The sequence below is a fragment of the Dreissena polymorpha genome, chromosome 1 (assembly GCF_020536995.1).
Source record: "Dreissena polymorpha isolate Duluth1 chromosome 1, UMN_Dpol_1.0, whole genome shotgun sequence".
NCBI classification, from domain to species: Eukaryota; Metazoa; Mollusca; class Bivalvia; order Myida; family Dreissenidae; genus Dreissena; species Dreissena polymorpha.
In genome coordinates this window covers 128638659-128653394 of record NC_068355.1, presented here as the reverse complement: position 1 = coordinate 128653394, position 14736 = coordinate 128638659, and the positions used below count along the sequence as shown (strand labels likewise).

At 36.5% G+C, this 14736-nt stretch overlaps 1 protein-coding gene and 1 long non-coding RNA gene across 2 annotated transcripts; both read left to right on the top strand.

Moving 5' to 3' along the window:
* The first annotated feature begins 372 nt into the window (after nt 1–372).
* LOC127849505 (uncharacterized) lies at nt 373–2135 on the top strand. Its single transcript, XR_008034881.1, has 3 exons — nt 373–466; nt 737–847; nt 2120–2135. It is a non-coding gene; the product is annotated as an uncharacterized LOC127849505 (long non-coding RNA).
* A 4-nt stretch (nt 2136–2139) lies between these two features.
* LOC127850958 (fibropellin-1-like) lies at nt 2140–14299 on the top strand (the record flags this gene model as incomplete). The annotated part of the gene is made up of 11 exons (XM_052384397.1): nt 2140–2233; nt 2520–2633; nt 2922–3035; nt 4628–4741; nt 6058–6171; nt 8466–8579; nt 9843–9956; nt 10196–10309; nt 10600–10776; nt 11798–11907; nt 14141–14299. Coding segments are annotated over 11 exons (1338 nt in total), but the record flags the coding sequence as incomplete, so codon positions are not given.
* Between the last annotated feature and the right edge of the window lie 437 nt (nt 14300–14736).

The following is a 14736-nucleotide window of genomic DNA, read 5'->3' as shown; positions in this document are numbered from 1 at the left end:
ATTTGTCCAGTAAGTAAGAAGTTTACAATTCGCTTGTAATTTTCCATATTTTTCATAATTAATGTAGCGTTTGGTCGAACGTTCAAGATTAATTACCTGCCTGCAAAAGTTCACTTGGAATCCATCTAATATCCCGTTTCTGTATGTGCTTGAATATATTAACACAAATAAGCGACACTTTGCAAAAGCAAAAACAATTGTTTGAGCCTGTTCCAAAAATATTTTCCTAGTTTTTGGCCTATATACACTTTAAGGTAATAAGGACGCAGTGGCATGGACAAATTTCAAAAACAATTATCTTTATTAACATCAGGTTTGTACCATATAATTATTTGTTTCAAACTTATCGTAGATCCAAACGACTGCATGTCAAACCCCTGTCAGAATGGTGGCGCGTGCACTGACGGACTTGCCACTTACACGTGCAACTGTTTGTCCGGTTACACGGGAGCTACATGTGCTACAAGTGAGACAACTTTGTAATGCTTCAACAGAAAAAAACATACTCGTATGGCAAAAGTATGACAACAATGACTCAGGTTTAATACTTTAAGAGAACGTATGTTAATCATGCAGTTACATAAATATTAAGGGGAGCGATGCTTATAGTCCAAACTTTTTTTTGTTTTATTAACTTTAGTAATGTTCGTATTTTGTCTCATTCATCGGATATACGCTATACTTTGAATGTTTTTATCAGGAATGCCAAACATTCTAAAAAGTATTGTGCTTACAGACATCAAGTGTTCCTCCACTCCGTGTCGAAACGGGGCTACTTGTAACGATGGTGTCATTGGATATACGTGTTCGTGTGTTGTTGGGTTTACCGGTATCCACTGTGAGACAAGTAAGCATTTTGATTGGTTAATTTTATAAAGGGCGAGCAAAAGCACTACTACCATATTGTCACGTAATCGTTCATAGTTCATAGACGACACATAGTTACTAACAATGTTCTTTACTCTTAAATTACCGGTGTGTAGCCTATCATTCGATATCTCGTCATGCGCGAATTGCCAAGATGACGAGATTTGTATTAACTACCATTTTCTCGTATCACGCATGGGACAAGTCGGTCCCTCTCTTTTATGTTGGTTTCTCTGCATAATGTAGGATAAAATATTCAACAACACCATGTATCAGTTTCTAGTCCAATTTAATGTCTGACTTAACTAATATTTCGGTTATACAAATACGTTGTGATTGCTACATGATTGTGTCTTTCTCGATCCGTACGTCTCCAAGTCTAAACGCTAACTGCCCTATTCCCCTCTAACATTTGCCCCATGAAACTCTGTTATGAATCCCATTGGTCATTGTTCTATGCGTGTTTATTTCTGGTTGGCTGAATTTCAACCTACTGGAGAAATCACTATTCAAGTATGCACACGTTAAACAGCATTGTGATACCAATAAATAATGCAAATACAGCCTAAGGCTTGTGTCAACAGCATTGTAACCCCTTTGTTGTTAAACATACACCAGATCCAAATATTTAATCTTTTGACCGTCATGCATACTCGCCACTGATATACTTGTCAATATTTCGTACATAAAGAAAACCCAAATATTTCACCCAATGTCTCATCATTATTTGACAATATGAAGTTAATGCAAAACCATTCGATATCACCTACCCATTCGTATTCATATAGGAACTATGAATAAAGCTTGTGAAAACTGTTTTCACATTTGAATAAGGCTTGAAATTATATTATGTTAAAGCACCATATTTTATAAAACAATTATTGATGTAACACCCTATTGATGCAATTGGCTGTATGTAACCCACTTTTGTCTATAACGTCTGATGAAACTTTATAATAACGTATGAATTCGAAAACATGCGGACTGCGATCTTAAAAATCGCTGCATTTATCTTTTATTATAAACAAATTGTACGGTTCTAGCTAAAGATCGTATTTTTGGTCGTAACTGCTCATATTTGTTCTAATCGATTCCGAAATACATGCCGTTACATCTGTAATGCACATTTTACGCATTTATATTAATTAATATAATTTTGTTTGATTACACACATTGTAAAAATGACCTAATGGCGCTATTCCAAGAAACTAAACACATACTTATTTTGCCTAACAATGCTGTTTATTATCAGACATAAATGAGTGCATATTAAGCCCATGTAAGAACGGCGCTACCTGCAACGACGCCGCTAACAAGTACAGTTGCACCTGTGCAATCGGCTTCACGGGGACACATTGCGAAACAAGTAAGACAAACCATCATTTTGTACGCATATAATTACTATTAATACATAAATTATGTATCCCACTTTGCATGTTTGAGACATTCTTTTATAGAAACTTTTGAGTACATGTGGGACTTTTATGTTAATAATATATTTTAAACAAGCATCATCGTACGTCAAATCCGATTTTCTTACATAAGCATAGGTGTTAGTGTTTTTTATTTAAATACACGCAGTATGACTGAATGGCATGTTTTGCATACTACAAGGGCATTTGTATAAGATACATTTCCTTTTTTAATGTAAGACATTGACGACTGCGGATCTAACCCGTGCCAAAACGGAGGAATATGTGCAGACGGAATTGCCAAACATACTTGCTCGTGTGCTGTGGGCTACACAGGAACGAACTGTGAAAAAAGTGAGTTATCATTATAAAGATATTTGTTGTATTGTTTGCGAGTGATTTTAATTTTGATAATGGTCATTTAATTTATCATATAACTATTATTGTAGTGGGTTTTAGTAAAATAGTTTGTGTACGTCCATTAAACGTTAAGAGTTGTAATCCATCAATGTAAACATGACATTAGTGGCGTTTAAGTTATGTAATTATGTTATCTTAAACAAGTGTATGTGTTCGATCTTGTCTCACGTGTAGTGAAGTGATTGCAGTGATTATGCAGGGCTACTGCGTATTAATATTCAGATATCGACGAATGTGATTACAATGCGTGCAACAATGGCGCAACATGCCAGGACAAAGTTGCCGGTTACACGTGTTCTTGTGCAGCGGGCTTTACAGGCGCTTTTTGTGAGACAGGTAGTTTGGCATATGTTTTATTCGTGCAGTTAAGCACAATTGATGAAAGACACATGCTCGTGTACGTATCATGTCAATACAGAACACGGTATATCGATATTAATTACTGAACGTCTTAACAACAGAAAGTATAATGATCTTTTATAATGATCACGATGGTAAGATTAAAGTCAAATACTTACCGATATTTATAGTACTCAAACAATAATTTATGCGTTATATTTAAACAAGCAACATAACACTCCTCAATAAGAAAAATGTTTAAAATTTATATTTGTTATGTATAATCATCAATCGAAATCGGTGGAAATAAAATATTGTTACGCCATTAATAAGAGAGCCAAATTGTTTAAACTTCCTCATTGACTTATACGCCTGCGTGGTCCAGTGGAACATTAAGTGATACTAGTAATGTGTTTGCTTTTCCTTGGAGACGTCATGTGTAGGCACTTTTTGGATCTGTTTCCTTGTTATTGTATTTTTTTGAAAAATAATTATGTCAAACATTACAATGTTTTAACTACTACCCGTAATTACTCTATGTTTTCGGACACTCTAAGTTTTCGGACACCCCTTTTTTTAGCAAAATAATTATTTTTCGTGACTCTTAATTTTCGGACACACGAGTTTTCATCCATAATTAATGTCTCTAAGTTTTCGGACAGTATATTTTACAGCGCTATTTTACCAAATTTAGGTCCTGTTTTCGACATCTAATGACACTTCGATCATGGGGTTTTACAACCAGATTAACATCATAAAACATGGCAGGTGTATATGCCTGAGGGCAACGGGCCATTACATTTGCGTTATTGGGTAAATAACCTTGTAAACCGGTATTAAACACTGGTTTCGCCCGATAGCATAAGCGTTATGACAATTACCGGGGGTAGTGCCAATTAACAGTTCAATTATCTACCGCAATGGTACTCCCCCTTCTCAGTAAACTAACTGTGGCAAATACCAAACGCTTCAAAGTGTGATGCACCCAGGATTGCAAGTTTTACGAACAATGGAAGATGTTCGACAACAACTATCGGAAATGAACAAACAAATAATTTATAGTTTGCTTTTTTATTTCGTTAATTACAGGTTCATACTAGCGAGTATCGGTACATCACATGCTCATCTTTGAACTCGTTGGTCAAAGTACAACCTTGTAGTAACTTTCTGTCAAATAAATTAAGCATTTAAAATTACTTAAAATGCAGTGCAAACATATATAACTGTAATTTGTACTATACGGCTTGGTATTTTACAAGCGCGTGCTATTACCGGTAGTCGTTGATATTATTGGCGCTATTTTCGGACACTTCAAATTTCGACTCTAAGTTTTCGGACACCTGTATTTTGTGAATATTTTTCGTATCTAAGTTTTCGGACACGAAAAATATTAATTATTTTTAAGTGTCCGAAAACATAGAGTAATTACGGTAGTAAACTAATATGATGCCATTATTAAAAAGTATGAGAATCTTCCTTACAAATTTACTCGAAAAAGTGGTCGTCAAAATAATGTTCATCTGGTTGTCGGATAAATTTTCCTATGGAAATTTCCAAATACCAATACTTGCTGGTTTACTCATTGATAGATATAAACGAATGCACTAGCAACCCATGTCGGAATGGAGCCATATGTGCTGATGCTGTAAATGCTTTCACTTGCACCTGCTTGGATGGATTCAGTGGACAGTTTTGTCAAATCGGTATGTATCAACCGCAGAATGGGTAACATACATGATATGTTAAGTAGTCAAAGAATGGTTTTTAACAGGGTCATAATTATTTTCGAAAACAGATCGTATCCATAAGTTTACATCAACCATACGATTTGAAAATTAAAATTACTGTTGCAAGATGTCTCTCTGTACTAATTTACTACATTTATATTAAATCCGGGAGCATTTTAATGTATACATTATTTTTTGAATCCAAGACAATTTCTTTGAAAGTTGTTATAACTTCCTACGGGGAACAAATCCCTTTAATTATCAAATGTTAAGTAATACGTTTTATGTAGCCATTTCAAATACATGTACAGTACTAGAATAATAGCCGCACGTGATCAATCCAAGACAGCGTTTCGAATATTTTTTAAAAGTAAGATTGAATATATGCGCGTTTATAGCCTTTCATCAACACGGTAATATGTTGAATCACCAAAAACAATGGCGAATGTTGCTACGATGCGGCCATGTCTTGAACTTCTTTTTGCGTGGTTAATGAGTAGATCACAACGCCTAATTTTATTTTTGTCGATATGAAGATACGAGCGTGTCTTATTAATCATTTAAAAATGACGTTTATAAAACGCATACGATAACATACTTTTACATAAACAATGCAATTGTATCAATAACTAATTTGAAATATGGGGCGTGATTTATAAAATCTAAAATTATTTCTGGTATATCAAATGTAGCGAACATGTATTTGTTCTATCAAAACTGTTCAACATTTGCTAAACCTGCGACACAAGTAGATCACTGACTCTCCGCCGCATGTGGCGGGGAGTCATGTGGCGCCATTCATATCTCATTTTCATAACATATTAACTGAACAAATGGTCCATCAGATGAATGTACACGAGGATGGCGAATAAACTTTAAATGTAATAAAATGCACGCATTTATCCGAAACTTGAGTTGACTTCCATAAAGTCATTTAGTTGTAGGATAAAAAAACAACACGTTACTTAAATCAAATCAATGAAACTGAAACACGTGTGGTAAGCGTGTGGCTATGATATTAATTAGTGAACAAATCATTTTGAATGATAAATAATCAAATTATTACGAACAATCAACTTTTCTGAAAAAACTAACAATTCACTACAAAATATTTATATAATCTTGGTCTTATTCAACGCAGAAATAAATATCCTTTCTGGATATGTAATCGGCACTTTGTCTAATTGTCTTGCATGACTATTTCCAAAATTCTAATTTTTTATTAGAATATTTTCAAATACCAAACAATATATTGGACCACTTCCAAATCCTTCACTGTTCCTCATTGATAGATGTAAATGAGTGCACAAACCACTCCTGCAAGAATGGAGCAATATGTGTTGATGCTGTGAATTCTTACACTTGCACCTGCATTGATGGATTCAGTGGACAGTTTTGTCAAATAGGTAGGTTTCAGCATTACAATAAATAGCATAAATGCGCCGTTTATTATTCGAAAGATGGTCCTTTTTAACAGGGTCATTGTTATTACCAAAAACAGATTGTATCCATAAATATAAATCAGACATACTAAGTCGCAATTAAAATGGGCTTCATTTTGTCATTCAACTGCAACGTCAATGCTTATGGTTCAGTATATATAAAATTTCATGAAAATATTTCTGTATTCAACAACAACTTTGTGTAATGCATTCGACATCATTATTTGAAGAAGATTACGTTCTAGATATCAACAACTGCATTAATCATTCCTGCCAGAATGGCGCAACATGCTTAGATGGCATCGCAAAGTACACGTGCGAATGTACGCCTGGTTTCAGCGGAACATTGTGCCAATATAGTAAGTTGTACACAAGTTATTGAGAAATTCTTTGAAATAATAGTATAACAAGTACCTTCCTAAAAACCTATCAACCTTCCAACCTACGCACCTACCCCCATACCAATCCCTAAAAAACACCCACCCAAACCCATCCACCGACAAACAACCAATACGGAAATCCATACAATGCAACCTACCACACACCTACCGACCCAACCATCCGCCCGCCCGCCCGAAACCAGATCACCCGCCCGAAAAACCGCCCGACCACCCGCCCGCCTGAAGCCCGACCAACAAACCCGACCACCGAAAACCCATCCCGAAACTCAAACCCACCGAAACCCATACACCCACCCACTGAAACCCATGCACCCACCCACCAAAACCCATACACCCTCCCACCGAAACCCATACACCCACCCACCGAAACCCATACACCCACCCACCGAAACCCATACACCCACCCACTGAAACCCATACACCCACCCACCGAAACCAATACACCCACCCACCGAAACCCATACACCTACCCACCGAAACCCATACTGCCACCCACCGAAACCCATACACCCACCCACCGAAACCGATAAGATTGAATATATGCGCGTTTATAGCCTTTCATCAACACGGTAATATGTTGAATCACCAAAAACAATGGCGAATGTTGCTACGATTCGGCCATGTCTTTAACTTCTTTTTGCGTGGTTAATGAGTAGATCACAACGCCTTATTTTATTTTTGTCGATATGAAGATACGAGCGTGTCTTATTAATCATTTAAAAATGACGGTTATAAAACGCATACGATAACAAACATGTACATAAACAATGCAATTGTATCAATAACTAATTTGAAATATGGGGCGTGATTTAAAAAATCTTAAATTATTTCTGGTATATCAAATGTAGCGAACATGTATTTGTTCTATCAAAACTGTTCAACATTTGCTAAACCTGCGACACAAGTAGGTCACTGACTCCCCGCCGCATGCATATTTGATTACTAGGTCGTTACATGTGGCGCCATTCATATCTCATTTTCATTACATTTTAACTGAACAAATGGTCCATCAGATGAATGTACATGAGGATGGCGAATGAACTTTAAATGTAATAAAATGCACGCATTTATCCGAAACTTGAGTTGACTTCCATAAAGTCAATTAGTTGTAGGATAAAAAAACGACACGTTACTTAAATCAAATCAATGAAACTGAAACACGTGTGGTTAGCGTGTGGCTATGATATTAATTAGTGAAAACATCATTTTGAATGATAAATAATCAAATTATAACGAACAATCAACTTTTCTGAAAAAACAAACAATTCACTATAAAATATTTATATAATCTTGGTCTTATTCAACGCAGAAATAAATATCCTTTCTGGATATGTAATCGGCACTTTGTCTAATTGTCTTGCATGACTATTTCAAAAATTCTAATTTTTTATTAGAATATTTTCAAATACCAAACAATATATTGGGCCGCTTCCAAATCCTTCACTGTTCCTCATTGATAGATGTAAAAGAGTGCACAAACCACTCCTGCAAGAATGGAGCAATATGTGTTGATGCTGTGAATTCTTACACTTGCACCTGCATTGATGGATTCAGTGGACAGTTTTGTCAAATAGGTAGGTATCAGCATTACAATAATTAGCATAAATGCACCGTTTATTATTCGAAAGATGGTCCTTTTTAACAGGGTCATTGTTATTACCAAAAACGGATTGTATCCATAAATATAAATCAGACATACTAAGTCGCAATTAAAATGGGCTTCATTTTGTCATTCAGAACTGCAACGTCAATGCTTATGGTTCAGTATATATAAAATTTCATGAACATTTTTCTGTATTCAACAACAACTTTGTGTTATGCATTCGACATCATTATTTGAAGAAGATTACGTTATAGATATCAACAACTGCATTAATCATTCCTGCCAGAATGGCGCAACATGCTTAGATGGCATCGCAAAGTACACGTGCGAATGTACGCCTGGTTTCAGCGGAACATTGTGCCAATATAGTAAGTTGTACACAATTGAGAAATTCTTTGAAATAATCGTATAACAAGTACCTTCCTAAAAACCTATCAACCTTCCAACCTACGCACTTACCCCCCATACTCAACCCTAAAAAACACCCACCCAAACCCATCCACCGACAAACACCCAATACGGAAATCCATACAATGCAACCTACCACACACCTACCGACCCAACCATCCTCTGCCCGCCCGAAACCAGATCACCCGCCCGAAAAACCGCCCGACCACCCGCCCGCCCGAAGCCCGACCAACAAACCCGACCACCGAAAACCCATCCTGAACCTCAAACCCACCGAAACCCATACAACCACCCCCCGAAACCCATGCACCCACCCACCAAACCCATACACTCTCCCACCGAAACCCATACACCCACCCACCGAAACCCATACACCCACCCACCGAAACCCATACACCCACCCACCGAAACCCATACACCCACCCACCGAAACCCATACACCCACCCACCGAAACCCATACACCCACCCACCGAAACCCATACACCCACCCACCGAAACCCATACACCCACCCACCGAAACCCATACACCCACCCACCGAAACCCATACACCCACCCACCGAAACCCATACACCCACCCACCGAAACCCATACACCACCCACCGAAACCCATACACCCACCCACCGAAACCCATACACCCACCCAACGAAACTCATACTACCACCCACCGAAACTCATACACCCACCGAAACCCATACACCCACCCACCGAAACCCATACACCTACCCCCCGAAAACCATACACCGAAACCCACCCACTCACCGAAACCCAATAGCCACCCATCCATCAACCAACCAACCCACCAAACCACCCATCCACCTAAAAACACCCACCCAAACACACCCACACACCCGCCGAAACCCATCCAAACACCCAGCCTACGAAACCCACCCACCCAAAACAACCCACCCAACCACCAAAACAAATCAAAGCATCCAGCTACCGAAAACCTAAACCAACCCACCAAAACCCACCCACAGAAACACTAATCACCAACATACCTGCCTGTTTGCTTGTCTGTATGCCTGCTTGCCTGCATGCCTAACTAGCTGCTTGCCTGCCGGCCGACCAGCAATCATGGCGGCCTGCCTGCCTGTCTGCCTGTCTTCCTTTCCACTTGCCCACCTACACACCAAACCACCCACCCACTCAGACCAACCCACCCTTGTGAAACAATAATGTATGACAAGGTATATACTTATCATGTTTTCCAATATTTTCAGCTGTGAATGCATGCACATCTAACCCTTGCAGAAATGGCGGAACTTGTAATTACTCATGCGGTAAATATACGTGTGACTGCACACCTGGATATACTGGAACAACCTGCGCATCAGGTATAATGAAGTATAATAAAGTAATTTTAAATATCTACTATATTTGCGATTACGACACAATCTTTATGAAAGCAAAAATAGTGTATGCATTTAATGTCTATGGTACAGCTCAGACATTATATTTAACTTAACTTGCCCGCATTTTGGCACGTGTACATTTCCATGTAGTTTGGGAATTAAATTATTCGTGTTTTACAAGCAAATTTTATTATATGGTGCATTTATATACATTTATTCAGACGTCAACGGGTGCTCCAGTGTCACGTGTCAGAACGGAGGCAAGTGTGTGGACGGTCTGAACTCGTACACATGTCTGTGTGAGCAGGGATTCGATGGAAGACACTGCGAAAATGGTAGAATTCAAAATACGTGAATTTATTAAATAGGAAAATACTGCCGAATCGGGAAAACAAATACAATGAACTAATTGATTGCAGTGTCCAGTGTAATTGATTGCCAATGCCTCTTGCTTTCGTGACAAATTTATTAATATAGTACTTTCTATAATTATTTTACGTAGTCTTCTAGACTATGTTTTATAATTCCAGCCATATCCATAACTATTGTGTTATTAATTGGTTCATCATGTAAATGCAATATTTGAAAACATATCCACTGTAGCAAAAATCCGCGTGTATTACAGGCGCATGCCCTGTGCTACCCGACATTCCACACGGACACGTGGACATGTCATCGGGGCGGCATGTGGGTTCCATAGCCATGTATTCCTGTAACAACAACTACGCACTCGTGGGCCTTTCAGTTCGATCATGCGAAACCAACGGGATGTGGAAAGGAGCAATACCTGAATGTGTATACGGTACAAATATGTGTTTTTATATGTATAGTCTTGTTTATCATTTGAGTCAAATTATTTTATTAAAAACGTGCTTGCCGTCTTTGCACATAATTTGCATAATTTGCCTATAATAGACAACATAGTAGATATTTTTACACATTTTTGAAACCGAGGGTAGTGCTCACTCTACCCGGTGGCAAAAGCTTAACTTGTCAAAATCGAACAGTTAATTAAGATACTTACACATTTTTAAAACAGAAGGTACACATCGATTCAGGTACATGTATCAACATCCGTCGGGTAACATCACATACTTAAATAGAATGCACATCACAAAGTCTTCAGCTTGATCAAAGTCAAGCATTGTGTACTTACCAAACTAAGAAACATAATTATAATGATGTCGGCTCAGGATTTTCGAGGCCTAATATTCGTTTAGAAAATTTAAAATTTCGAGATTGTTTTGGAAATTCAATTGTAATGATTTTTATATAAACAACGACACAGTAAAAAAGGTGCACGCCTATCGAAATTAATTCCTTGAGCATTTTATTGAGTTAATTCAATTACAAATTTATTTTTTAAAATAGTGTTTGATCAGTATTTCGGTGACATCGATAAAAAAGAAAGAATTTAAGAGTTCGTACCATTTTCCTTACCAAATTATATGTTTTGGGCATCTTCCTAATATCTTTTCTTACTAATGCTAGGTAAGTATGTATATTGGCTGAGCAAAACTGTGGTAATTACGTTTAATTGTTCCGGGAGAGTTAGAGAAGTCATCCGCAGATTCTAAAAAGCTGTCAGACACTTCGTGTTGCGGCCAAATGTTTCTCGCATCCGGATCCCGAATCTGTTTGCAGTAGCGGTTCTCTTTTTTTTCACAGATGACGGCAAGCTTAGCCGTGTTAAAGTTTCTTCAAATCGTTAAGTACACATAGACACTAACAAAATATTCTCTATTTAAACCGATCATTTACAATTGCATTGGTTAAAACCACTAAAAGTTTGTACAACAATCATGTCTTGCCTGTGTTTTCAGTGTTTACGACTGGTCTGGTGTGGGTCGCCCTCGGCGAGTTTGGACTACTTATCGTTGCAACCAGCGCTTTCTGCATTTGGAAAAGGCATAGGAAATTCTGTTTGAACAAGGTACATATTTTAGGAGAACATATGGGCATATGAAAACAAATATATTTTCCGATGTTTATCTTTAACGATCACGTAAATCTATTTGTCATTCATTCCAAAAGCATGTTTTAGCCTAAAGTTGATTTTAGGGTAGAAGAAACATCTTCGTGTCGGATAAACTTGTGCTATTCATGCCTACAAGCTGTCTTCCTTCTCCTACATGCATATAACGGACTACTTGTGTGGTCATTCATTTCCGGTTAAACATCAAATGCAGTTAAGACTCAAAGGCTCGTTAAAATATAACAACATCCTTATTCCTTTTTTTAAATCAGACAAAATACATATATTGGCTGTTTATATTTTACAAATTAATGTACATTGTAAGTAAGCCTTATGTTATTAATCCATAACAGCGTTTCCTTTTATCGTTTAATTGATTGCAAAACACATGGCCCGATTTGCACGCGCTTACCAGCTGAAGTAATCACTTGATTGCATCATTTAATTCAATAACGGTATGTTGAAACGCATTTGTATTAATATATAAGGTATTACAATTTGAAATGGATACAATCATCTAATGTGAATTAAAGTATTGGACTACTTGGTTCGAATGAAACAAATGACGGTTTGAAAACAGTGTCAGTTATCTAAAAGAGTATTATATCTAATAATATTTGTGCATTGTCCCGAAACTTTTCACGGGAAATTGACGTTCAATTCAAATGGTAATTTATTTGATGAATTAGGATTTTCTGTGTTAGTTGATCAAAGAAGGTCTAACCACAAAGCGTTGCCTGTTTGCAATTATTTTAAAATGTAATACACGGATTTCGTGTGCTGATTTTCAACTCACAATTAAATTAAACAAAACATAAAGCAAATAAACATAATGATTGTCACCCGTGGCATTACTTTGGTCAGTAGAGCAAGACCATGTATATGTTCGACTTTATATGCGAGGTTCTAAAAAGTGTGTCAACAGAACAGTTTAAGAAGGTAGTGTATTTACTCAAATAAACAATATCGGCGGGGACAAATACTGCATTATGCTTTACGTAGTGATACACATAATGAAAGTTGAACATTGTAACCATTTGTTTGTTTAGTGTTTTTCTTTGGTAAAACAAGAGTTTTAGTCGGAACAAAACCGTGGGTGTTCAACTTGAGTGTTCAACTTTTCAACTTTAAAGGCTGATTAAATTTGAATAGAAGCATATAACGATATTTTGTCTTGTTAGCTTTTCTACTCTGCTTTTATATAGAATTCTTAAAATAACATAAAAACTGAAAAAGCAACGAATATTTCGCAAAATATTTTATAAAATAAAGTTAACCGCAAAACATCAGTGTTCCTTATAGCAAAAGCCTAAATTTCAACGCTAGATATGGCATGGTAACATGTATTTAACGAAATACAAAATGCTGGTTTTTTGTGTGGCACAATATATTTTAATTTCACGCAACGATATCTACTCATAAGACATACGAACACTAACATGGTAAATGAACATGTGTTGAATATATTGTCCCACACAAAAACAAATAAGAGCATTTTGTATCTTATTAAATCTATGTTAGTTCAAGACCAGATATAGAATTTACATTTTAACTATTGCTATATTGAACATTAATATTTTATGTGTTTTCTTAATTTTTCGAAATATTGTACGAAATATTCGTTGATGTTTGTGTGTTTATGGGCTTTTAAGGATGATTTCGTTTGGCATAGCCAGGAAAGATTACGCACAATTGTAATATTACTACGCAGAGTAAATTTCAGTTATTTTAATATTGTTTTGATTATTGTATTTAACAATTGAATTATATAATTTTGTTTCAGCTTAAAATACTTTTTTTCAAATCGTTGGATAATTGAAATATAAACAATTAAACAGACACAAAATATTTTCTATTTAGTTACGATTTGGAGCATGCTTTTTAATCAAGTATCTTAAAATAATAGAACGCCAAAAAATTATGAGAGAAAGACATATTTGTTTGTAAAGGCGTTACAAACAACAGAAATCGAAAACGTCATTGTATATATTTTTTATTTTGCTTATTTTTTTACAAAAATAAAGGGACACTTTTGGACTTTTGCACAAAATAAAATAATTTTACTTTTCAGAATACTCAAATGAGTAACCTATTTTTGATTGCAAGCAAATATTAATAGATAGATGCAAAGCAACATGTACACACAAGCAAATATACAAGACGAAAAAATAAATGTAGGTCTAAATTACAGCCGTCAACTAAAATCGCTGGAGTCAACATCAGAAAAAGCAATGCGTATGATTGTCTGAATGAAGGTGAAGCGTCGGGCACACAGGAATACGTCTCCATGAGTCACGTGGGAACGGAAAGGGCTCGTGGACAGGTGGACACCGCTCTCTCAAACATTTGAAGAGTCTGACAAGAAAACCGTTGTTGCGTTAGTTTATTTCGCCATCAAGTTGAATGACAAATAACAATCAGACGAACATCGTTGCTCCGCATTTATGTCTTATCAATGTCGTTTTACAACGCTTTGAAATTATTCGATAGAGTTATTCGATCTTGTTATATAATTTGCAATTGAAATATTAAATAATATGTGTATTGTATATATTAATTGAATCCAATGTTCAACTGTGCCCCGCCCTGTTCCTACTGATGTTTAATACAAACACTTGTACAACCGTCCGTTGGAGTTTTGAGTCGCAGGTCACTCAAAAAGTGCCGCTGGTACTCAATAAAACATACTAACTATTATGTTGTCTTAAGAATCTTTACAGTTTGTTTCGGAGGTTCGGAGGAATGTTCCCTTTTGAGCAGAATAAAAATGACATATTGATACCCCGC